The 25,706-nt window shown below is 42.6% G+C and overlaps 1 protein-coding gene across 4 annotated transcripts in view; it reads right to left on the bottom strand.

Moving 5' to 3' along the window:
- Positions 1 to 25,706, bottom strand: part of DIS3L2 (DIS3 like 3'-5' exoribonuclease 2) — a 184,518-nt gene that overhangs the window by 80,690 nt on the left and 78,122 nt on the right. For all 4 annotated transcript variants that reach the window (XR_011152723.1, XM_069024458.1, XM_069024459.1 and 1 more), the window contains exons 10-11: positions 25,082 to 25,255; positions 9,554 to 9,633 (exon numbers count right to left, since the gene is read on the bottom strand). Coding sequence is in view for 3 of the 4 variants with exons in the window: in XM_069024458.1 (XP_068880559.1) it covers positions 9,554 to 9,633; positions 25,082 to 25,255 (254 nt within the window). In the remaining variant the exon portion in view is untranslated. The remainder of the gene's footprint in view (positions 1 to 9,553; positions 9,634 to 25,081; positions 25,256 to 25,706) is intronic.

Genomic DNA, 25,706 nt, shown 5'->3' with positions numbered 1-25,706 from the left:
TTGTGCTGGTGGTGTTCTCCCAACTTCTAAACTCCCATGAGCTGGAGACAACTATGCTGGCATCAATCAGGTCTCCAGACCTCACAGATCATATTGCATCACTGAGGCGGAGTAACACAAGGAGCTTCCTGTCCCGAGCGAACTCACATCAGCTCTTCATCACCCTGTGACAGAAGATGCTGCCACCCAGAAGGCACCTACTACCTACACCTGTCCTGAAAACTACCTTAAAACCTGATGCAATAACTCTGGAAACGAATGAAAGAGCTCTTCTGTGCAAGTGGTACTACTGCACCATTAAGTTGGATACTTACGCAAGGAAGGAATTCTCCTGAGGGAAAATCACTAAATACTGAAGACAGAATTCACACAGCATGTACAAGGTAAAACATTTAACTGCAGACTGAAGGACACAGGCAATGATACCCAACAGAATAAGCACACTGAATAAGGATTTTTTCACACTGCTGAGCAATATACAAGCAGAAAAATACAGATGAAAGCAGGGAAAAGTATTTTAATAGTAAAAGTCAGGACAGAGCACAGAACAGTTGGGGACAGACAGTATAATCATGGAAAACAATGGGAACATGACATTTCTTTGATATATCAAAGGTGTCCATTGCAAGACTGAGACCAGACACAGTGGTTCCTTATGCAGCAATGCCTGCATCCCACCTTCTGCCCATGCAGGTTTTGTCCCCATTCCTGTGCTGGCACCTGCTTACACTGCAGAGGATCACAGCAGAGCTGGTTTCCTCTGTGCCTGCACGAGTGTCTAGCAGACCTTGTGAGGTGCCAAAACAGCAAGTTCCACTTGGAGGTATAGTAAACTGTATCGATTTCTTTGCAAGACTCAAGTGTAATGAGCAACTTAAGAGGAGCTACAAACCTCAAACACATCAGATTTATCCACTGAATGCCATTACTTATTATATTCTCATGCCTGGGAGAACCTCTGGATGACTACTTACAACTTAGACCTAACATGAATCTTTGCCATGCAGACTCAAATTCAACGCTTGGAGGATTGATCTTCCACCATCCATCAAGACAAGATGTCAAGCAGGACACAGAGGCAATGGCTGGGCTGCTATGACTCGGATTCCTGGCTCAGAAAGCAACCTCTGCTGGTGGGGAAGAGCCACCAAGGCAGACTGCCCTGAGCTCTCTCTCCCAGAGCCTCTTAGCAGTGAGGTTTGCAGCCAACATGATGAAGGTAAAAGGACAATTTCTGGTATTCACGTCATCAATTGTTTATATTCCAAGACTGATTCTAGAGGCTCTATCAGGAAATCAGCAGTCTTTGAATTTAAAGAGATGGGAAGTGACACCCAGCAACTTTCAAGATGAATTACAGTATTTTTGGGTGTAGGATGTCATCCTGTTCCTGAAATGAAGGTTTAGAGTAGGGAGGGACCAGCCTCTCTCTACTGCTAGGTCAGCCCCTTTTGTGATATCTCTACTATACACAGTAATCCAAGGCTGAGTGAGCATTCCCAGGCATTCAAAGAGACCTTGGGATGTAGCACTAGGCCAAACACATACAATGTACTTCCATAGAACAGCCTTGACATTTCAACTTCTTTGGAAATAGAAGGAAGCTGCCGAGATTTCACTTTTAGCCATCCAACTCTTGTTTATTTTTGGAAAGATTTCTAAAACATTTCCATCTGCACCTGGTTTTACTCTTTTTGTGTAACTAGCATAATAGTCAACTATCAAGAAATACTGTAGTGAATTACAGTGTAAGATGTTTTTCCTGTTCATCTGGGTTCTGAAACCCTGCATTGCAATAAATAACAAGTTAAAACAATAACCCAGTGATTCTGAGGGATCCTGCCATTTCAAAAAGTTGATAATAAAGACTACATACAGCAGTAACTCCTTGGTTGCCTACACGTAACAGAACATATGACTGAAGATAACCACCTGGGAACGTACTCCCAGCTATTTGTACTCTTTCAAAGTTTATCTTCCTCACATATCCTCTGACTCTTATTTGCTATGTTCACTGAAAAGTCCTGCTCTCCCTAGGTCTGTCTGGTCATCTCCTATGATTTGTGGTCCTTCTCCAAAGACTCTCCTGGTCCCTGGAGTCTTTTCTCATTAACAGAAATCCTAGGCAAAGTGCTTTTAGATCCATTTGTACATGAATTTCTGGATCCTCTTTCCATTACCCAGCTCCTTAAAGGTATTTCCTTTATTTTTCTTCAGTACAGAATCAGACACTCTCTTTTTCTAAGCTTGTATCCACAAATATCAGTGAGATCCACCAGGACACAAAATCTTGCGTCTCTAAATCTTTGGGGAATTGTCCCAGGTCCTGAATTTATGAACTGAAACGATCCAGAAGGCGACTTTGCCCAGAGCATCTCTCCTCTCTGCAGAAAAGTAAACTCACTTTTATGAGTAATTCTACTGGTATTTGCACATCTGTTTGCATGTTCTGCAGCCATGCAGCCACAGTCTTTGTTACCTTAGTCCTTCACACACAATACACCTTTTCTTTTGTTTTAATCCCGTGTCTCTTTGCCACACAGCTTTCTTTGCATACCAGTAAAAACTTTTAAAAAAGCTTTTGGGATAAGGATGAAATATTTATAAAATACTTATACCTGATATAAAAATCCAGCACAATAAATATGAATTACCGATCACAAATCCTGCATAATCAAGTTTTTAATCAACCTTTTCACAAGCAGCTTTCAAATATATGCAAAAAACATTTTAACAAATTAAGTTCCAGCAATCAATGCTCTAACTAAATCCAAACTTCCTTAATTACCCCAGTACCTTAACAACCAGTTTAATGCACTTGTCTGGGAATTTGGCTCAGTCTATTTCCCTTTCAGCCACCGGCAGTTTGGAGCAACCTGCCCTGTTCCCAGTGGAACTGAGGGGAGCCCCACATCATCAATTTGTCCCACCAATTTCAAGAGAGATGTTTGGTGGAGAAAAGCTGACTCAATTCAGCCCTCTGATTCCATTCAACCCTGCACTTGGAAATTGGAAGTGATGTGTGTTTCCGCACACAACCCCATGTTACCTTAAAAGACAAAATAAAAAAACTGTACACGCTGCAGTTCCCAGCATTACACAGGAGCCCACTGTGGGGCACAGCAGGGATCTGGATTTGGCAGAGATCTGAGAGCATTTTGCATATTTCAATGAATCTGCAACCACAAGCCCTCAATAGGAAGAAAGAATATGTACCTCTTTTTAATCACTGCAATATGTCTTTTTCTCTCTCCTAGGGACACAACAAAACATCCCCAGATTAAACAGCAGGTAACAGGAGAGATGAGCTAATTATGTCTGATACTAAAGTAAAATTTGACTAAATGTTACAGAGTCCCACTCCTTGTAAATCTTATTTTTCCCATATTTGACTCCTGCAATAAATCTAAGCGAATTGCAGTTTATGATCATTTGACTCCTATGTCAATGTGTTTCTGTCATTTTCTCTCCAGGTATGATGTCTGTTCATCTTAAATAGCTTACAAAGAAGAAAGCATAGTAATTTCCTAAATTATTTTTGATTCATAAGTCCATACTCATTTCAAAAGTAACTTTTGATCCAACACTAGTTCATTTCTCAGTGTTTATCTTAAGCAAGTCTGCACAGCAAGACTCCAGTTACAAACTCTCCTGATACTCTGTCCTGCAGGGACTAAAGGGATTAGCTGAATGCTCTTGTACCAGGTTTTGCTTGAGCAAATTTCACCCTGCAGTCCTTAAGCGGCCAGGGGGACAAAGTTGAATAGAAGAGGGAATATTTATGTCTTAAAAAGCAAAACATATGCGCACAGAACTTTGCAAAATTAAAACATCCCAAGCGTTTGCAACCTACATCAGGAAAAAATGCGGGTCAAAGGAGAGGAAGACCAGATGGTCACCTGAGATGGCAGAGAATACCTTGGGGCTACCAGGGCTCTACAGGTGTTTTTCAAGCACAAGATTCTGGAGCTCACACACCAGGGGATGTCTACTAAGCTGTCCAGGTCTAAGAAAAGCAGCCCCAGAGCCTGGAGGCCTGCACTGGACAAGGGAGAATTTTATCAACATTTGGCAAAACATTAGTTGGCTTTACCAAAATGTGTGAAATAGGGTCCTTGAAAAGAGATCTAAGTCTCACTCTCTGCAGATCTGTTTTCAAAAACAGCAGACCACAAGGAACTTTCTGCTAAGCAGAAAGGTCATGCTGCACTCTTCTCAGATTTGGGTCACTAAGAAAAGCTCTCTTCTTTGCTTACACCTCATTTTCATGACACTTAGAAACACAATGTTTTTGATGTTTTTATCCCATTTCCCTCAGGTACATTTGATTAAAATTCACCAAGAGGTTGAATGGATTTAAGGGAAACAGAGAAAAACAGGGGGCTGCACACTGCAGAAGCCTCATTTGTTTAAGTCATCGGGCAAACACTGGGAAGAGTCAATGATTGTATCTATTTATGGCCTCACTCCAAAATGCAGACAACCAGTGTCACTAAGGACATGGAAACCAGGGCAAACAGTCTGTAGAATATATTTCTATTCTGCAGTACAACAATTCCTCCTAAAAAAAGATGTAAATTACTTTAACTTGAATTACTTTGTAAAAGACTGTAAGAATGTAGGTATGAAAGAAAAACACAAGTGAGAACCATGGTAGTTATCAATATACACATAAAAGATGTACAGAAGCTCTGTCAGTACAGACCAAAGCACTGCTCTGAAATCAGCATCAAAAGACAACCCCTCAGAAATACATCCCCATAATTTCTGCTGCATCTTTTCCCATCATGGCCTGACCTTTCACTAGAAGGAATTGTCTGCCTTGAAATGTGCCAAATTCCATTTCTATTCCTACCAGTAAGCAGCCTTCAAACACAACTGCATCAGCAGTGTACATTACCAGAAATACAAGCACCACTGGGAAGGTAATTCCCAGAAGGGGTTTGGCTAGTGTGAGAAATGTGCCTGGTATCACTGGGACATGCAGGTCACCTGCCATGCTGAGACCAGAATAAATCTTTAACCTCTGCACCCTGGGTGAAAGCATTCAGGCTTGAAAACTGTTTTCTAGACATCCATACAACCCGAGAATGGGTCTGCTGCACCTTCCTGGCTGCAGCAATTTGCTAGAAGACGTGCAGAAAGGATCACAAAAGAGCATTGACTGAAATGAACTTGTTTAAAACCTCAAGCTACCCTGAAACAGCTCTACAAAAGCTGTAGAAACTAGGTGCAGGCCAGAGCCATCTTTTACTCTAAGGTCATGCTGAATCATCTAAATGGAGTACAGTTTGTTCATATTTCTGCAGCTGTTACATAAATAACCCTATTTTCCTTCTTTATTGGAGCTGATCTCTTTTAAAATATACACTCACAAATGTGAACAGCAAGCTCACCTCCCTACTGCTATCATTAAACAATAACGAGGAGCACGGCCGTTAATCAGAAACAGACTCCAATATAAAATCCTCTCAAAACCAGACTGGCCCACTTAAAACATATATCCCTGGAAAAGTTTCCAACTGCTGCAATATCTTACTGTGAGCTCCATTAAAAATACAGCTCTTCCCACAGCCATCCCATGCTTTGCTAGTGACACTCTGCTACTGAGTAGTTCTTCATGATAGATTTGTGAACTACTTTGGCAAAAGAATTCCTTTCCATCCTTTACTGAGGATGTAGCACGGGTGAGTCCTCCATCCATTGACCAGGTCTGATAAAGATCACACTGAGAAGGCTTGAAACTCCACAAAGGTGCAAAGATAGCTTCTTATTTCTCTGCTTGTTGCCTAAGATCCTTCAAGGAAAAGAAGCTGTCACAGTCTTTAATAAATTAGCAATGAATGCTTGAAGACAATTTCATTCTCCAAAATCTTCTGAAATGCCCTGATTTAGTTGTCTGATAGAAGAAATGTGGACAATGAGTGTGCTTTTTGTAGAAATTCAGTGTGCTATACACCAACAGAGAATTCTGAATTGGGTTCTGCATTCTCTGTTGATTTTTAGAGATCTCCTGACATCATGAGGATGCCAAGATATGTGGTTTGCTCACGTTGGGATTTTTTGGTAGGGTTTTTTAAAGTGTTTTACATATGGGCAAAAGAGATGGAAAAAATAATAATTTCTTGTAACCACGTTTACATTTGGAATAAAAGCTGTGTTAACTCTTAACACAACTTTGCCCTCATGAGAGATTCAGCCTTGCCAGACCTGGACACGCTCTTAACTTCTAAAACAGCTCTTTGTCATAATAATTGCAGCTATCATAGCAACTTTTAGAGCCAAAAGTTCACAAGGTACCTCCAAAACATGTCAAAAGTCTCTATTAAGCACAAGATTGAGGTTCCCATAGGGGCTCTCCTGAACACTGAAGAGCTGGGAACAGCCATAGCTTTGCAAGCAAGTGAATACAAAGAAGTGACCCCAAAGGACTCCCAGCACTGGTTTTGGACCAGTCAAAGTTTACAAATTCCTGAAAAATTTTAAGTCAAAGTACAGATATCTTAGAAAATTTTACATCTGCTGATGGACTTACTACCCCTGCTTTCACCAGCCACATTTCATGGACTTATAACAGTACCCTACATAAGAACCCGTGGACCACAGACTGAAAATCACTGAGCAAGGTGCTCAGTTCACACCAGGACAAAAAAGTAACAAGTCCACAGAAATTCAATTTGCATGCAAGAAAATGTCCCAGGAACTTGTGATACAAGATGGATCTGGGTGTTTTTTGCCAGCTGCAGGTCTGCAGGCCGAATTCCCCTGTGACAGAAACTGAAGAGAAGCACGTCCCCAGCTAGACAGAGCCCAGTCCCATCCAGGAACAGTTTGATGGAACTATCTCTAAATTCCCCATTGGGATGCAAAATAAAGACTGCAATAAAGAGCGTGTGTCAGGTAATATGAATACACACATTTCTGTTACTTTCTCCTGCTAGGAACAGAGACTATGTGATGCTCACACCATGGCTGAGGACCCAACACCTGGTCTCTTGGACAACAAGCTCTGCAGCTGTATCTCTAAGGTGACACCTTAGAAATGGGCACAAAATACAGCTTATACTGCCAACTGCATGTGAAACAGATACCCCTTATAGGAGGCTTGCAAAATAATGTTACAATTGAGTTCTTCAGATCAGGAAGTATTTTAAAAATTTAACCTTTGGGTTTTAGCATTTCAATACCAAACCACAGTAGGCTGAGGAAAAGGTCCATGAAATGCTGCATCAAGTTTGTGCCTCAAACAGCAGCACATTGAGAGGATAAAGGATGACAGTCCATCAGTACAGTTCCTAGTTGCTGTTATTACTCATTTTCACCATAAAGACTCTGCAGGTATCTCCTTGTATGATATCAGGAGCCTTACAAATGAGGATGAATCCAGCTACCAGACTGGGCATCTCTGCCTCAGAGATCTCTCATGTTTTAAACCAACACCAATGCACAGGTTTCTGATGCACTGAGATTTCCTTCCTCTGCCTGCTCAGGGACCTGGGCTGAGGTGGCCAGCCAGCCACCATGTCGGTGTGAAGGATGCAGTCACTCCCACTCCACTCCTCAGCTCCCCCCTGAATGTATCATAACTGCACCAAAGACCATCACAACTTGTTTTCCTGCCTGTACTGCCTTCTGAGCCACAAGGTTTCCTCAGAATAAACACCACAGACTTCAAAATAAATAAAAAGGTATTTCCATGGTGGTTCTTTCCACACTGATTTAAAACCTGGTCCCTGGGATTCACCAGCATCAAAAGTGGCTTTTCCAGAGAGTGAACTTCAATTTCCTTAGCCAAAGGCTGAGGTGGTGATGGAGTGTGGCCACTCTCACGGCAAATCACAGGCTGAAAGGAGAGGCTGAGCACACGATGCCCAGGACAGGCACAGATGAGGTCACTCTTAAAGAAAGCTCCAGCTCAGAGCATCTTCTTATTGAGGGAAGAACAGGGTGAAACGAGCCTGTAGAAGGACACAGGGCTCCAGTCAAAAGGCAGAGATCTGGCACAAGGGCTGCTGCAAGCAGGCTCCCAGCTAATGCTTCATGCAAAATGATACATGGGGGTCACCAAAGGCTTTTGGATGGGACAGCCACCAGTGGGTGCATTCACTTGTCTGCCTCTTTTCTCCTCTGCTCGAGTTGGAAAGACAAGGCAGACTTCAAGGGTAGCCACATCCTTCATCACCACATATACCCATAAGCCCCAAACATGAGTGACAGCCCTGCAATGGCTTTGCAGGCTTTCTGGCAGTGAAGAATTCTTGTTCACACTGATACTTTCTTTGAACACTGTCTCCAAATGGCTTATGGATAAGAGAACAGTGCAGATGTATGCACCACAAACCAGCTCAGTGAAAGGCTCCTGCAGCACCTAAAACCCACGTGTATGTGAGCAGTAAATGCTCAGAAGCCAGAGTTCCAACACTTTAGATCTGAAGACTGGTGGGATCACAACACTGTCATAAACCTACAGTAATTCAGATGACAAAGTGGAAAGAGGGAGAACAGAGTTCAGCCTAGGATCTCTCAAGAAGACTGTTTCCATTTTCTGTGAAACAGAACAGCCATTTTTTCTTAATCATGTCTCAAAACTGCTATTGTACAGTACAATTAATTTTATTGGCCTCAAATTTTCTTTCACCTCTGCTTTTTTAATCCATTTTATAGCACTGTTATAGTACTCTATACTTGGGTCTAAATGACATTACAATTCATTGGCCACACTGCACAGGATGAAATCAACTCAAAAAAATGGAAATTATGTCTTGGATGTCATCGTATTGTGGTGATAAGCAAGAGCAAGAAAAACTAAACTCACACCAAAAAAAAAGACCACTTTATCTTCATTATTAGGGGTGGAGAGGCTAATCTAATCAAGAAATATTTCTAACCAAGCCTGTTACTGGATCTTATCAAACTAAATGAGCAGAGCTTGGATGGCAAAATAAGCTTACAAGAGAGAAGTTCCTTTGGTCATAATCATCAAGATTTGGCTTCTAGAGCTTTACTTTCTGTTCTGTTGGCTTACAGCATAGTAAAAGGACAAATAAGGCAGAAGAGAAAGCTCAAAAGGCAATGAGAAGAAAAACACAACTTATAAGGCACACTGTGCTCATCTGACAATTCCCAGCATCCCATAAACACCAAAAAACAATTCAGCCAGTGACCTTCAAAAAACTGGATTCCTTTACCCATGGACTGCGTACACAAGGTCAAAGTTCCACTCGACTTTAGCCTGCAGGAGCGGTGTATTAGCTATTCAGCTGTAACTCCCATAATGACAGGAGACAGCTGAGATCTGCTCAAATCAAATTACAGCTCTGATTATGCAAAACACCATGGCTCTGCATTTTCTGACACCAAGACTGAGTGCAGCTTGAAGACGTCTGCTCTAAGATTTCTAAAAACAAGCAATTAAACCAACAGGAGAAGAACTAGGTTATTACTCTACTTATATTTGGCAAAGAATACTTCAGGACAAATTATAGATACAAGTGTGTCAACAGCTGAATACAAACACTGTATTCAGAAGTATTTTGTAAAATATATCTCATACCGTCAGGGAGTTGTTTACAGGACAAAGCATCATCAAGATCTCTGGCAGTTGATGGGTCGATGGTGAAAATGCATTCTTTCCTATCCAAAGAAAAAAAGAAGAAAAGGAAAATTTATCTCGCAGTCATGAAGAAGGTATCAAAACACAGAGCCCATCAGAGACATCCAGACCACAACAACCATGTTTTCAGAAGACTCTGTTGAAACATCTTCCAGTCTAATCCTAATTCTAAATCCAATCTATTTTTTAAAAAACGGTTTAGACAAGTGAATCTCCTTGGGTATCTTTTCATTTTTCTTTTTGGTTTAACTGCTTGCTCTTAGTAGCTTTCATTTCATTACAGATATTCCTCCACAAAAACTAAACAATTTAGCCCATCAAGTTCACTCCAAAGAAACAAGCAAGAAAAAGTCTAGATGCCTTGCAGCTAGAGTAAAAATAGATTGTTCCTAATTGCAAAGTTAAATGGAACACAAATAACCCTCATGCTCATGCCAAAGAGTAGATGTCACACCATCTGACACTCCGTGAGCACAGCTAGCACAGAGCAGAGGCACTGAAACACATACAAACCACGCTGAATGTGACAAAACTGAGTGAGAGTTTTGCTCCCAGTAAAGACACCCAGGAGCTGCAGGACTTTATAAAACCTACACTGCCAATTACACATCAAAAGGAAAGCAGGTTATAGAAAGGACAAGCTCCAAATCAGCTCATTAAATCTTACAAATCAGCCTGGTGCTCAGGAAAAGCTGAACATCCTTTTGCATGTGCTGTAGCAGGTAGCACGTGGAATATGCAGCCCTGCCCTGGAAGGCTCACATATGTATGTCCTGTAGCAATGGGTGGCAGGAACACTGGGAACACACCAAGTTGGACCACAGATATGGTCTAGGGCCACACAGATGGGACAAATAAGCATCTGACTCAGGAACCATCATGTTTCATAGAGCAGAGCCTGGCACCAGTGAGACACAAAATCTGAAGCACTCAACAAATACAACTCCCTAAAATCCTGCTTCAGGGCCTCCCTTGAACCCAGGCTGTCCTACAGCAACTTCTTTCCCAGACCCCTGGACTATAGCAGAGTTCTCACAAGCACTGTGAGGAATGCAGGACCAGAGCTGAAGAGCAATGAGGTCAGTAAAGTAATGGGTTTGCTGGTTTATTTTGCTTTTATCTTAACTTTTAGAATAAGTTCAGCCCCTCCCTAGTTAAAGGATCCCCAAGCACAATGGTATAAGGCTGAGGCTGCCACAGAAGAGATCAGACCACTGCTTTTCTTCTTTTCTCTTTGCCACAGAAAGACTCCTATCACGATGGCAACTCCCTTCTAGAGATGTATAATGTGAACACACACTATTTTTCTTACAGCATAACCACTGGTATTACTTCAGGGGTAGGAGAGGTGGGACAGGGAAAATGACAGCAAATTCTTAAAGGAACAAGTATACATGGAATTAGAAAGTCTTAGTCTTTTTGTATGGGTGCTCTCTCAGTGAGAGCAACACCCCCAACTTTGCAGATCTACCACTTCATTACTGAAATGCTCTGGGTGGTATCTGCTGGTGTCAGACAGCTGGCAGCATGTATTTATGTAATTCCACCAGGCACACTAAATAGAGATTTTCAAAGACATAAAAATCAGTAAAGCACTTCTGAGACTTCGAAAATCTTTCGGAATATGCTGGCTTTCAGATTGGATAGCAAAACTGCCTTAATCCCCAGATGCACATTAGTTTCTGATCCTTTGCATGCATCTAAACAAATTAAGGGACTGTGACACTGGAAGACATAAAATCTTTCAACTACACTGGGACTTTGATCTGTTGGTGCCAGCACTAGAAATCAACCAAATTTTAAAGGTTTGCAAGCAACCTTATCTCCAGAAATACATATTCCTTAAAATTCCACCTAAGGATGGAATTTCAGGATAACACCACTCCAAGGCATCGTGCAGCTCTCTTTAGGGAGCTGTGCATATGCAGATAGACACTACTCTACTACAAACAGTATGGGACATGCACATGTGCCAGCCTGCATGAATTTACACCAGGTCCCACTAACGCACAGGGTATAAAGGGCCCCCCCCAGCCACATCCAGTTAATCTTTAAGTTACTTCATTTAAGAGAGTCAACTGAATGGACATGAATGGCTTGCTTTATCTAGCAAGTGAGCAAGAAAAAAGGTTAAGAGCTGCTTCAAAGAGAATGTGGGCTCCTGTGTCAGGGGAATACAGAGCTTATCCCAGATGTTCAGGGCTTGCCACCACAAGCATCTGCCACCCATTGCCAATTGTAGCTCCAGGCAGCTAAAAAATCAGCAGATTGGTTTCAACAAAGTGCATATCTGCAGCGTGCCCTAAATAGAAGTGAGCAGAAATATAGGGGTGCCAAATGTTTTGCCACATTTATACAGTGGTAGCGACTAAGGGGCTGATTTGCTGAGATGTGTTTGGCCAGTCAAGTCTACTGCAGAGGCTAATGGTAGTCCCAGTTCAGAGAGTCTAAACCAGTAAGGCTGGTGGGCCAGCCCCAGCCTCCCTTTGTACTCAGCCTGCTGCCCTTGGGGATGTGCTGGCTGGCTCTGAGCTGTCTCTCAGCATAGGAATGGTTGGCACAGACACAGCTTGCAGACATCTGAGATACATAAACTCACAGATGCAAAGCTGAAGTGGGGTCCAAATTCTGATTTAGCATTTTGCACCAGCTCGGGTATGTTTAACCACCAGGCTCAGATCTGCTTCACCTTTAGAACTATTCGAGGGACTTGGACTTGTAGCTTGTCACAGGCAGTTTATTCTGGGCACAGACTGGAAGGTGAGGTAAGAAAGTCACTGAGCAAGTAAAACATGGAATGATACTCCTTGGCATAAGGATACTGCAGCAGTGTTGCAGAGCCGATGGCCAGGTAGTCAATGGAACAAGAGAAGCCAACCTCAAAGCAGACCTCCAAGTCCACAGCAGTGAGATAATCCTGGCACACAGGCCTACACCTAGATGAAAGTTTCTGAGTGAATTTGGCTCACCAGTAACAACATTATTAAGTGTGATTAATTATATTTCTGGTTTCCAGTTTTTATTACTGAAGAAGTTTCAGATGGCCACTGGAACAAGGGCTGGCATGTGGGATTCATGGAGTGATGGGTCTGCAGCTCTGAGCCTGAGAACAGCCCTCTGCACACTTGCTCCTCCAGGGCACAGTCTCACGTTCTCAGCTATCTCCTCCTGCTTTTCCTCCAGGCCTAGTGGTATCACTTTTATCTCCAGGATGCCACAGAGAGCTGTCTCTCATCCTGGAGAATCAGGCAATGCAGTGGAAGCAAGGGGAGAAAAGGCTGGGTGTAGGCAGCACAGCCTGCCCGCTGCTCTACAAATTGTCCCCTCCCCTGGCACCTACACCAGCCAACCCTGCCCACACCTCTGGGAGGACCCTGGAGGCATCTGACAAAAACCATCTGGGTGAAGAAACAACACTGCTCTCAGCTATGTGGCAAATCTGCCCTGTGAAGAGGAAGAAGTTGTTCAGATTCCTGCCCTGACCACACTGTCTGGCTGTGCAATGCCCCAAAGGCTGTGGCACAAGGGATCCAGTAACAAGACCAGCCTGCAGCAAGTTTTTTGATTAAACAACAAGGGACAGAATGTTTCATGCACCTGCTGACAAAGATGTTACTTAAATCCACAGCTACATGCACATAGATGCGCATTGACTGACTACAGGTATACACAAATCAGCAGTGTCTCCAGCTTCTGCAGGGCCACCAAGGTGACCTTGTGGGTTAAGGAGCTTGATCATCACCCTCTCTCCCTTCTTTCAAGGCCTCAAAGGAAGCATCTCTCATTGTCATCACACCTAAAAAAAATCTGGTTTATTGACTTCAAATTGTCAAAACATACTTTGTAAAAGTAATGAGATGGTCTAAGTCCACTTGTTCCAACATACACACAATTTGGTTAAAAGAAAATGGTTTAAGAGATAGAGACACAAAGAATTAAGAGATTTTCTGGTCTTCATGCTGGAAAGGACTGGAGATAAGTATGTGCCTTTAAGAACCAGCACTGGTCAAAAAAACCCCCAAACATTTCATTGTGGAAACTTCCATTTTTTACAGGACCCTCTTCATGTAAAACAGATGTTCAATGCAGGTTTGTAGAGGTGAACTTGCTCTGGCATGGAGTTTCCACCGATGGAAGAACAAAATCTTTCCTCCCTTCTCCTTATTTTAGAGGTTTTGAGCGCCAGAGCAAGGCAATGCCTGCAAGACTTTGGGAGGATTGGGGGAACGACTCACCCTGACCTCGGTGGACTTGAAAGCAAGAGTCAGGAAAGCAGGAGCCACCCACACTGACCAGACCCTGCCAGCCCCCAGCAGCACTGGCCAAGCCACCTCTAGCTCCAAGGCAGTGACAAGGGCACTACTAAAGCTGGATCTGTCTGAGCTTTGCTCTCATCTTGCAAATCAACCACCTGGGGGAAAAAATATTACAGAAAGAGCACTTAGTTTATTACACAGTAATGACAGTGTCAACCTATACAGGCTGGTATATCAATCCTAATTTAAGGAAAGCTAATTAAGTGCAGTTGCTCTTTGCACAGCTTCAGGAAGACTAATTAAAGCAGACAAGCATGTCTGCAGAGCAGTTAGTCATTTTACCTTTAACAGGACCTATAATAAATGGCTAGTGCAGCAGTAGAGGTAAGATAAGTAGTTTGTTGGTGAGCTGGAATTACACTCATGGTAATTAAAATGTTCACAGATCACAGGACTGCAACAGCAGTTTGTTTTACTTTGTGCAAATACATACATCTATGTATACATCTATGCTAAGGTATTCACAAGAATCAGCAGAGAAAACACTGTACAGGTGGTGCCCCAAAGATTGCCACAATATATTCATTTTTGCCAGTTAAACTGTTCAGAATTAAACATATCAGTTAGTTTAACCATAAAATACAAACACTTGCAACACCAGGAGATGATAAATCCCAGTGGTCAGGGTTCACTCTTTGCTCAAGGGGGAGGCTACCTACATTGGGATGAAGCATTGCAATGGTAAGCCATGGGCTCAGGATTATTAGAGGCAAGGTTTCTGGCATGACCAGTTGCAAAACTTGGGTGTTAACTGCAATTTTCTTGCTGCTTGGAGAGAAGAGCCAGTTTTGAACACAGTAGACAAAGCAGCACCCCCACAGATCCTCCTTTGCAACTCGATCTTCCCAAGCAGCAGCACACAGATGAGTCAACTCACCAGAGGATGTTTGTAGCCCAGATTTTCACCACTAATAAATGCCAACAACCATGAAATACCAGTCCAGAGAACTGCATGTACCCACTAGAGCATCAGAAAACCCTTCATGAAGCTAGATGTCCTTACCAGCTGATGTAACCTTTCATGGGAGGCAGAGTCCTAAAGAAGCAAAGTATGACCCAGCTATTCAGGAACCAGAGCATGGGAGGAATTTCACCCCAGGCACCACAAGCACAAGTCAGCTGGCAGCCAAACCATGTCCATGCTCCTGTGTAATGCAGATCACCACTCCTCCTGGTCCTCGAAGCAGCCACCACCATCTCAAGTCACTCAGGCTGAAGCCCTGACTTTGGCATCTGTCTGAACTTGGAGTGCTCAGGAATGAGGCTGTGGGCAGAATTTAGACTGTCAAGTCTCAAGAGAGAAAAAGAGAGAGATTCTTCTCAAGAAAATCAGAGCACCTAAGGAAGGGGCTGAGCAGGGAATCCCTGACAGTCTTTCAACAGGAATCCCAGACACAGGGTCTGGAAGGGAAGGAAATGGAAGGGAACCAAATGAAATGGAATAGAACTATTTCAGTTGGAAAGGACCAACAGCAATCATCTGGTCCAACTGCCTGACCTATTTAGGGCTGACCAAATAAAAGCATGTTGTAGTTAAGGGCTTTGTCCAGATGCCTCTTAAACACTGACAGGGCTGGGGCACTGACCACCTCTCTAGGAGACCTGTTACAGTGTTTGACCACCTTCTTGGTAAAGAAATGCTTATTAATATCCAGCCTAAACTTCCCCTGCTGCAGCTTTGAACCATTCCCACATGTCCTGTCACTGGAGAGAAGAGATTAGCACCTCCCTCTCCACTTCCCTGTCTCAGGAAGCTGATAGAACTAAGGCACCTGAACTTAATTACCTTATTTACCTCCCCATTCTGACTCCCCTCCCATGGGCAACTTTCAGATCGAAGCAGTCTCCTGGGACATTCACTGGACATTCATGAAGACCAACACATCTAAAACAACTAAAAAAGAGAACAAAGAACACACCAGAAGCCTGAAGGTGGCTGAAACCTGCTGCCTGTGAATTCCAGCATTCAAGATTCAAGCAGCTCAATAGCTACACACTGACATCCTGCCCTGCCCCAGGCTCAGTCGTCAAGGCCCACAGTCCCTCCAGCCATCCAAAGACCCTGAAGCACCAAGTTGAATCCTTTGCAGATTCAAATCAGCCCATTTCCAAAGGCCAGACTGCTTCAGCGGGAGGTGAAATAGGAATGACCATCATTTTGTTTATTAAAGTTTCGGCAGCACAAGCCTTCTTTAAACTTGAGCATGTCAGTGCTAAGACATTTACAGTACGAGTGACTGCATGTCTAGACACTTGCAGTGCATTTACATTCTTCTAGGGACTCCTTAGATTGTCCTGTTCTCTTCACTCTGTGAATGCATACAATAGCCTGGTGGGAGTGAAAGCTCAGCCTCCTGGTTTACCCTTATTAACTCCAGCTCAAAGCTGGCATTTTAAAATTAAGCATAGCAAAGGCACTTTTAGAATCTTTAAGCTCTTCAGGTCATTTCTAAGACCCTGCTGAGCTCCATCTTGCAAAAGCTACGCAGACACCATTTCTCAGAGCTGGAAACAGTTGTTTTAATTTGGGAACAGGCATCCTAGAGCTGTCAACTCACTCCAGTGAATGCTACGAACATTTTTTCACACAACAATCCAATTGTTATGGCAACCACAAAAATCAATCTCGTTCTTCAATCACAAGTAAACCCAGCTCGACCATGGTGTCGGCGCAGGTTTGTTACAAAGTGCCAATAAGCACGGGACCAGTTCCGCCAATATTCATCACTTAAATGAGGATGAAGTACCCTTTCTTCAAGAGAAACTTCAGAGACCAATCAGTGCCTGAGCATTTCAGAGACTTGAACATCCCACTCCTAAAGACATTTATTACTTGTAGTGTCTACCACATTTGTCACACTTGATGCTGGCAGATTTTAGTTAAAACCTAAGAGTGGCTGCTTCCAAGACAGCCTCTTAAAAGGAATGTATTTTAAAAATATGCCTGCAAGAGAAGTACCCTGACAAATCTCTGATGGCACTCTGAATGCCCTGTAACAGACTGACAAAGATACTTGACACATCACAAAAGTCTTTTTGGCATGGTGCATAAATTTCAAAATGAACCAAAATTATAAAATAATTAGAAGCAAAAACTAATCCCTCCAAACACAGAGCATTATATAAGCCCCACAAAAATCCAGCAGAGCACAAAATGCATTGGAAGTCCAACTTCAAACCAGTACTATTCTTTTTAATTTCTCTGTGTTATTGTTTTAGCTAATGTCCTGTTCTGGTTCAGAAAACAGACCTCAGTCCAAGAGAGCAGCTGACAATGACTCCTGGTGTATTACACATCTACAACAATAAACTTTTACATTTTCACCAGGGACTGCTCACTGGGTTGCCGAACCAGAATCAATTACTCCTTCTATTTATCCTTCTATTATTTCCTCCATATTTATGGCCTCCAAGTAAGGGGGAAGACAGAAAAAAAGAGCACTGCAGTCTTATAATGTACCTATGAAAAGCCAACATATATTTATAAACAAGATCAGAGTCTCTGGGAGGCCAAGTACCAGCAGTATTTCCTACAAGTCATGCTGTAATTGTGCCACAAATATAATGAGTTCTGAGCACCACCACTATCCCACGCAAGAAGGCAGAGTGTAATTGAAAATGCACTTGGATTATATAAACTACTTTAATCATAGATGCACAGGGCTGGAAATGGAAGAGACATTAGGTCATCCAGCCCCCATAGGTCAGAGCCAGGCTACTCATGACAATACATTTGCAAGGACTTTCTCCTGCGTGGTATCAAGCATCTTTAGTGACGGAGTTTCCAGCCCCTTCTTTAGCAGTCTACACTAAAGTCTATTTTGGGTTGGACAGGAAAGGTTTCCTCTTTGTTTTACCTTGTCCTCATAACACCCCTTTCTATCCTCCCACCATCATAAATGATTCTCATTTTTTCATTTTCTTGGTCCACATATTTTTAACTATCAACTACTATATCTTTCACAAACTTCCAGTTTCGGTGTTGGCAGATACACATTGAACAGTTAATCCTTCCTTGTAAATCAATCCCTTATCTCCCAGAATATATTTGCTAGTCTTTTCCAGACTGTCCCACTTCTAATCCATGCTGTGATATCTGCAGGACAGCTCTGCCTCATACACTTGCATTTGGGCCATCTCTGTTATGATTTATGGATTGTTGGGTTTTTTTATGGAATGAGCTGAGAATAACCTGGTAGCAAAGATCCAATCACCCAAAAAGTGGGACAGATGGACAGGTTAAAGCATGCTTCAGATCACTCCACCAGAGTGGAACCACGAGTAAAATACTGTTCCTTGTAATGACCAGCCTGTCCTAGTGATCAGCCCTGAAATACCACAGGCAGGGATACACCACCTCACTGACTGGAGTAGTTCTGGGTTTCTTCACCTACAGCATCAGAGACAAATACCTGGGTTGACACTAGGACTTCATCTCTTGTCCACCCTGTGATATCTGACCTGTAGTGAGAGCAGGGCACCAGCAAAGCACTGTGATATCAAGTAAAGAGGCAATATTTGGCACACCTGAACTGCACCACTTAACATATATAAATATGAGAGGATATAGCATGTTCCTCTGCTCATCAAAACCCCACCTTGAGATCCAGTGGAATCTAGCAAGAAACAGGGACACTGTCAAACTTACTTAAGATTTTATCCTCATCTCCTTCTGTTATTCCCTCCACTTCTCTCCATAAAATAGGTATCCTGGCAAGAACAAGAATGTATGTATAACAACCTAGGTGCAAAAGTTATTACTGTTTTCCACAACTAAACAGATTTCTAACAAAGCAAGGTTAGGTGTGATGGCCTACAAGATCAGAAAGCAATAATCCTATCCAACCACACACCACCAATTCTGCTTGAAGCTGCACTTCCAATGATCACATGCATCTTCCTATAAGGAAAAACACAGGTGAAGTTGCCTTGTGTCTATGTATACCAGGCACTGGTAACAGCATCTGAGAGCACAGACCATGCCTCATTTTGTACAAAACAGGGTCACCACAATTGCAGTAGATACACTGTAGTAGAAAATGTTATGAAAACAGAGAAGAGGACCAAAAGAAGCCAACCAGAAGCAAGGAGCTGAATCACATCACTGGGCAACAGCACCTTGAGCATACTTACTCAAGAGTTTTATTTACTCAGCTAGTGGCAGAGAATGGAGCTAACATGAGCTCTCCTCATCAGTCCAAGAATGGTACAGTTGCCCAGACTGCCTGGAGAGCAGAAGTACCCAGAGCAGGTACAGCCAACATCACCAAGTTCTGGAATCAACCCTATTATGGAGGAACTGGATCTGATTTGCTTAGACACCACTGAGTAATCCTTTGTATGCCACCTGTGTATCTAATCCGATGCATCACTCTATGGAGAATATTTAATTAGTCACAGAACAGCTCAGTGAGAGAACACAGATCATAATCTGGCCCTCTTCATGTCTCCATTCCACTCCAAGATAACAGTCAGTTCTGTAGCAATGTTGCTTATACATTTGCTAAACAAGTCATTTCTCAGTTTCCATCAGAAACCAGAGCATTTTTACATATCCTATTATAGCTGACTAAGACTTGCTCTACTTAACACTAGCTTTTTGTAGTGGAAAATCTCCAGGAAACAAGCTGTTTAACAATGTTTTATCTGCCCTGCACTCCTTTCTAACTAAAGTTGTCCACCTGCCTTGGAAAGACATCTGTCTCGGAGGCTGACTGCTTTCCTCCAACACCCCTTGCACAGTTCAAGGCCATTTTTACCATCACCTCTAATTTTATCAGCCAATAATTTCCTTGGGCATCTACAGCAAAAACCATGCTGTCAAACCCTTACTATACACAGTGCTAATCCCTGTTACCAGCTGTAACACTGCTCAAGAAAGAAATAAATGGAAAGTAGAGCTGCAGTGCAGGTACCAATAGTGCTGCAGAGCTTCGCTCCCCAGTGGGCAGAGGGACACAGCAGAGCACCTCTGCTCTTCTTCCCTTATCAACCAAAGGAAGGATGCCGCATTTCTGAAGGGGCAGCCAAAATTACAAATTTGGCCTTCAACAACTTGGATCAGTTGCAATTGAGGTCACATGCTGAAATACAATGAGATGCAAATTTGAACTGAAGGCTTCAATGCATTCATTTGCCTCCAAGAGCAAAGTTCAGCAACTCTGCCCTGCAAGGGAAGCAAGTGAGCATTAGTTGTCTCCTGCCAATGCAGTGGACCCTGGCTGTTCCCCAGCCTGCTGCCCTTTTAGCCTTGTGGGAGGAACAGCCGGTCACACTGCCATTCAGGGGGGCCTTGGCAGAGAAATGGTCTGATGGGAATCTCATGAAGCTCAAAGGGAAAAACAGAGACCTGCACATGGGGAGGAATAACCTTGTGCACCAGTACAGACTGGGGAAGAACCAGCTGGAAAGCAGCTTAACAGAAAAGGATGTCCTGATGGACAAGTTAAACATGGACCAACAATATGTCACTGTAGCAAAGGCAGCCAAGAGACTCCGGGGCTGCGTTAGGAAGAGTGTTGCCAGAAGGCCAAAGGATGCATTCCTTCAATCCTTCCCCTCTGCTTGGCACTGGTGAGACCACAATTTGAGTGCTGTGTCCAGTTCTGGGCTCTCCAGCACCAGGGAGATATCAACACACTGGTGCAAGTTTGCTGAAGGGCCTTGGTGGTGATTAAGGAATCAGAACACCCAGCCTACAAGGAAAGGCTGAGAAGCTGTGACTGTTCAGCTTTGAGAAGAGAAGGCTCAGGCAATGAGATCTTTGCAATGTGAAAATACATCTGATGTAAGGAGTAAAAAAACCAGCAGGACAATTTCCAGTGGTATCCAACAGGACAAGAGACAATGGGCACAAAACACAAGAGAATCTATTTGAAGGTTAAAAGCACACATTTTTCTGAACCCCAGAACATGGTCCTCAGAGGGGTTGTGGAAACTTTCTCTTTGGAGCTACCCAAACCCCTAATGGGCACAGCCCTGAGCAGCCTGGTCTAGCTAACCCTGCTTTGAACAATGGGGTTGGAGCAGATGATCTCTAGAGGTGCCTTGCAAGCTGAACAATCTGATGATTCTCAGGAGTTTAGCCCTGCTCAGCTGAAGTCAGTTTCTGCTCCTCAGAACACATCCATCTTGTAGATATTTCAGAGTTCCCTGCCACAGCACCCTTTCTCTGCTCAGTATTTTTAGCTTATTGTTTTGTATTTTGCCAGCTGAGAAACTGCAGTTTGTAATTTTACCTTCAGCTTCATATTTCTTCTTAAAAGTGAATACAATGTCCTGTTTATAATAATAAAATCACTAGTTGGCAGGATGACATCAAATGGAAAAAGAGAAAGCAACTGGAAAATTTAGAGCAAGCAATTTTGAGTGCCAAGTTTCACATTTGTAATAGTCCAGCGGAGGTCAACAGGCTCACTTATTATTAGGCAAATGGTAAAGAAATAGATATCCTCTAGTTCTTCCATGTTAAGACTATATAAACCATCTCTACTTGAACAGGTTCTAACACTTTCCAAAAAAGTGATGTTATACATTTTCCACAGTAACACCAACAATGGGAGACAAGGAAAAGGCAGAACTGCTTTGCAAAGAACGGCCTTTTTTCTCTCTCCAATATTTAGGTTTTTGTTTCCCACTATGATTGGACTTTCCTGGCTTTAGTTTCTTGTCCCAGTTAAGCAGTAAAGGAAACAAAAAGATATGAATGAAATTAGAAACATTTGGAATGAGTCTTAGAAATAGCTCTGGGGTTTCTTAGATTCCTGGCTACACCTCTTCAAATGGCCTCCTCCTCCCCCCGCCCCCATCTCCTGCACCCACCTCTGAAATTTGTATTTCCTTCTTTGCCCTCACCCCTCTTTTCTTCAGGAGCTACATTTTGTCCCAAAGCAAACAAGGAAATTAAAATTACATGTTGTAACACTGGAAAAGACCGGAAAATGGTTGAAACTTTGCACCCATCAACATTTGTCTCTATGACATTAATCCTCCAATGTTTCCCTAAAAGCAGAAACCAAACACTTCTCAAACTTCTAATGAAACAAATACCAATTCCAGTCAACCTGAATAATAAAATGAGAACTCCGGACCTATCTCTATTATCATATTTAAAGTCTCTGGAAGAGAAGTTTTCTCAACCACACATTCTGATACTTCGTGAACCTTCATGCTCTGTAAAATGCAACTGCAGGATGCAATGCCAACACCTAATACTTGCCTAGTGCTTTTCATTAAAAGTTTTGGGTGCTCTTTAGAAAAAAGTAAGCTAGGAATGCCTGTGAAATACTTGTCTAATTTTACAAATAAACCCATGCAGGTGAAAAACAGATGTCCATGGCAAAACTGTGCAAAAGTGGCAGAGCAGAGTGTTAAGCCAGCTAAATCATTTCAAAGCCATCCACAAGGTTTGGATCTTTTCTGCCTTAAGTAATACTGAAATATTATGGAAACCTTTCTTTGTGAGCTATTACTGGAGAAATGAGGGAAAAAAAAGATCTCTTGGAAGCAATTCTACACAGGCTGTGTAGGTGAGATCACAGTTGCTATCCAAACAGAATATGCATGGCAAGAACAGGCTTCCTGTAAAACTGAAAGACTTGTGGGAAGATCAAGGAACATATTTACAAGATGGCATGGATAAAATGTCCTTCCCTCTTGCCCAGCCTCAGCAGCTTGGTGAAACACATTGTCTCACTTTCATCTATCACCACACTCACAAATGCCTCCGGTGCAGAGCCCCTCTCTCTGACTCCCCGACCACACCTGGGACACTGGTCAGCAGAACACACAAACTGCCTTTTGAGGAAGAAAGGGTCATTTCCCAAGATGAAAGGAAACAAGGAAAAGTTATCTCAGGAGGAGGAAACACATGAAAATACAAGACATTTTTTGGGTCTCAGTTCCAAATCCCACAACTTTTATGCATGACACTAGAAAATTTACAGCCCTATGTTACAGAACTGCAGAGGATTTACTAGAGGTGAAAGTGCATTAAGCTAAACTCTAACATGTGTTTACTCTAGTCAAGCAAGCAATATGTAAACTGAATTAGGATGAGCTATTTAGAAGTGTTAACATGGCTGTTTTAGGAGAAAATATGCTTTTTTATTTCACTGTGATTTATTTCATATCATACTCTCAGACTACTGTACAGTAATCTGGGAAGCCTGACAGATCACCATGCACAAAGTACAGCAAAGATGGGCACTCACAGAGGCAGGTGTGTGAGATCCCCTGGAAAACAAGGCATAACTCAGGTGTGTACCCAGAACAGCGACCCAGGTTCAGGTGTGTTCCTCTGGATGCCATCCTGGGCCGTGTGTACTGGCCCTTTGTAGGACACTGCAGACCATAGCACACTTGTTGCTGACAACATGAAAGCTGATATCTAATACCAAGTTCAGGCCAAGCTACCTTGGGACTTGTCAAAAACAGTCTCTCAAGGTCTTCTGGTCTCACCCATCAGACATGGCAGCCAGGACTCCAACTGCCTGACTCCACCTACCTACAATTCACACTGCATTTAATAATAGAACTCATCGTTTTTCTGGGTAGGTAAACCCTTTTCTGTGAGGAAACAACAAGGAAGACTCATCTGTTTTCCATAACCAGAAGTCTCATGTTATCTCCATATGTGTTTAGACCACAGACTGGTTAGTCAGCAGTGTGGCAGTTGACATTAAAAGGATTAGTAAATTAAGCTCAAATAATTGTCTTAAAAATTTTGACTGTTAAATGTTTATATTTGAGAGGATCAAAAGGAAATCTACTTTGTAGTGTGCACTGTGGTCAGGAAGGGGCAGAGAGGGATTTAAATGGCTTAACTGCAAAACTGTTATCACCTTGATAAGTCCCAGTGTAATAATTCAGCAATAAAAGCAAGAAATGCACTTGGAATTTATTTCCAAAACTGGCTGTCTGACTGGAGACAAGTCAAGCTCTTTATTCACTTAAAAGAACTTGGTCAGAAGAAACAGAGAATGCTACTGAACTGTAGTCAAGAATATAAAAATCAGCACCTTCCAGTGACTTCTGATCAGTAGAATTCAGTATCTACTTTTTTTTTTTTTTAATGCTACCTGAAGCCTGCAGTCTGGATCTGGTATCTGAGTGTTAGCAGTAGGCAATCAGGAATGTGATTCTCTGCTGAATTACTCCACTGTATGGCAGTGGAAATCCAGAAAGCTGAAACAGTAAGGAGGCTGCAGGCTCCAGAGCAGTATAAGGTCCAAAGTAACACCTGGAGTGCAGGCACAGATACAAATGGCTGCAGTTTATCAGCTTATCTGCTCAAATTGCTAATGTCCATGCCAGTAACACCAACAAATGAAGAGGAAGAGGAGCTTGCTGCACATATGCAGGTGCTTGTACCAATGCAGTGTCCAGAGGAATCAGCCTCATAGGGCTGCTTCACCTCAGCATTACACAAGACAGCAATGAATCTGCCAAATGAGACAGGATGCTCCCAGCATAAGCAAGGGTGGAAGTAGAACACTCTGTGTCTTAATAATGTATTTATTGTTTTCCTGCATCATCCTTTTTTGCAAAGTGAGGTGCTAAACAAATTGTTTTTCTTTGATCTTTCAATCTTTTCTAGTAAGGATGTCTCTGAAATCTGACACTTAGAAGGGCAGCAAATCTTTGGGGTAGTCCAACAATGTCAATGTCTGCCACTCAACAAGGCTGTGGAGTTCCCAAAAGCTGGTTGGGAGCATCACTAAGTTGCAGGGATGGCTAATGTGAGGTAGGTGGACAATCTCTATCTGTGCTTAAGTCTCAGAGGAACAACGTCCCAGATCATTGACCTGCCAGGCATTCAGAAAATCTCTGCTATAAAACTACCACTAAATACATAATACATTGCAGATAAAAACATAAAGCTTTCAGATTAGGTGCCAAACACCAAATTTTCAACTTTCAATACTTCTTTTGAGAAAAAGCCTCTTTGCCTCACAAAATACTTCTCCAAATAACTGAACTTCTGGGTTTTTCAATACTTTCAAAAGTAGTTTCTTTCTATGCTTTCTATGCCAAGGTATAACATGGTACATGTAATAAAGTCAGAGCCTTTACAAAATGTGATGAAAGCAAAACAAAACAGCACAACCCTGCATCAACCCAAGGAGCGTCAGACCATGCTTTTTGCTGTTACCTTAAGTCTCTTCTTTTGGCCAGCTCTCCTGGTGAGATAATCCAGGGCAGGTTCTGGGGAAGACATTCCAGGACTTCAGGGGAAAAGTCAGAGAAATCCACACCGTACTCTGTCAGGATCCCTTCTGATTCTGGCTCGATCTCTCCGGCCTGCCCAAGACTTTTGCACAACTGCCTGCAGAAAGAAAGGGATGTTTTTTTGAAGTGTGTAATTACTACTGTTATGTTGTTACTGTCCCCACAGAGAGGCTGCTGAGCCCTCAAGTACACGCTTTTACCCATTCACTTCTCCCTGAGTTTTGGCAGAGGACTTAGCAGGAATTCAGAGCATACCATGACTTGTGTCTGCTGGAGAGGCAAAACACTCACCAGGCTGTTTTGTGTGCCTCATTTGAAGGAGATGTTTTAAGTTATTAGGTTTTTGCAAAGGTAAGAAAGTTTCCCATTTTAGAGGAAAAGGCATCCAACAGGATAAGAAAAGCATAGCCCCCCACACAGGGAGCTCTAGCATTACACACGGCTGGTTCCCTTGAGACCCTCCCTCTTCTCCTCACCACTGAAAAAGGTGACTCACCCCTACTACCAAAAATGAAGAATAGGTTCACACTAAATACCAGAGAGCTCCA

The sequence above is a fragment of the Aphelocoma coerulescens genome, chromosome 9, assembly GCF_041296385.1.
Source record: "Aphelocoma coerulescens isolate FSJ_1873_10779 chromosome 9, UR_Acoe_1.0, whole genome shotgun sequence".
NCBI lineage: Eukaryota > Metazoa > Chordata > Aves > Passeriformes > Corvidae > Aphelocoma > Aphelocoma coerulescens.
The sequence above is the reverse complement of the archived record's forward strand: the minus strand, read 5'-3'. Positions and strand labels throughout refer to the sequence as shown.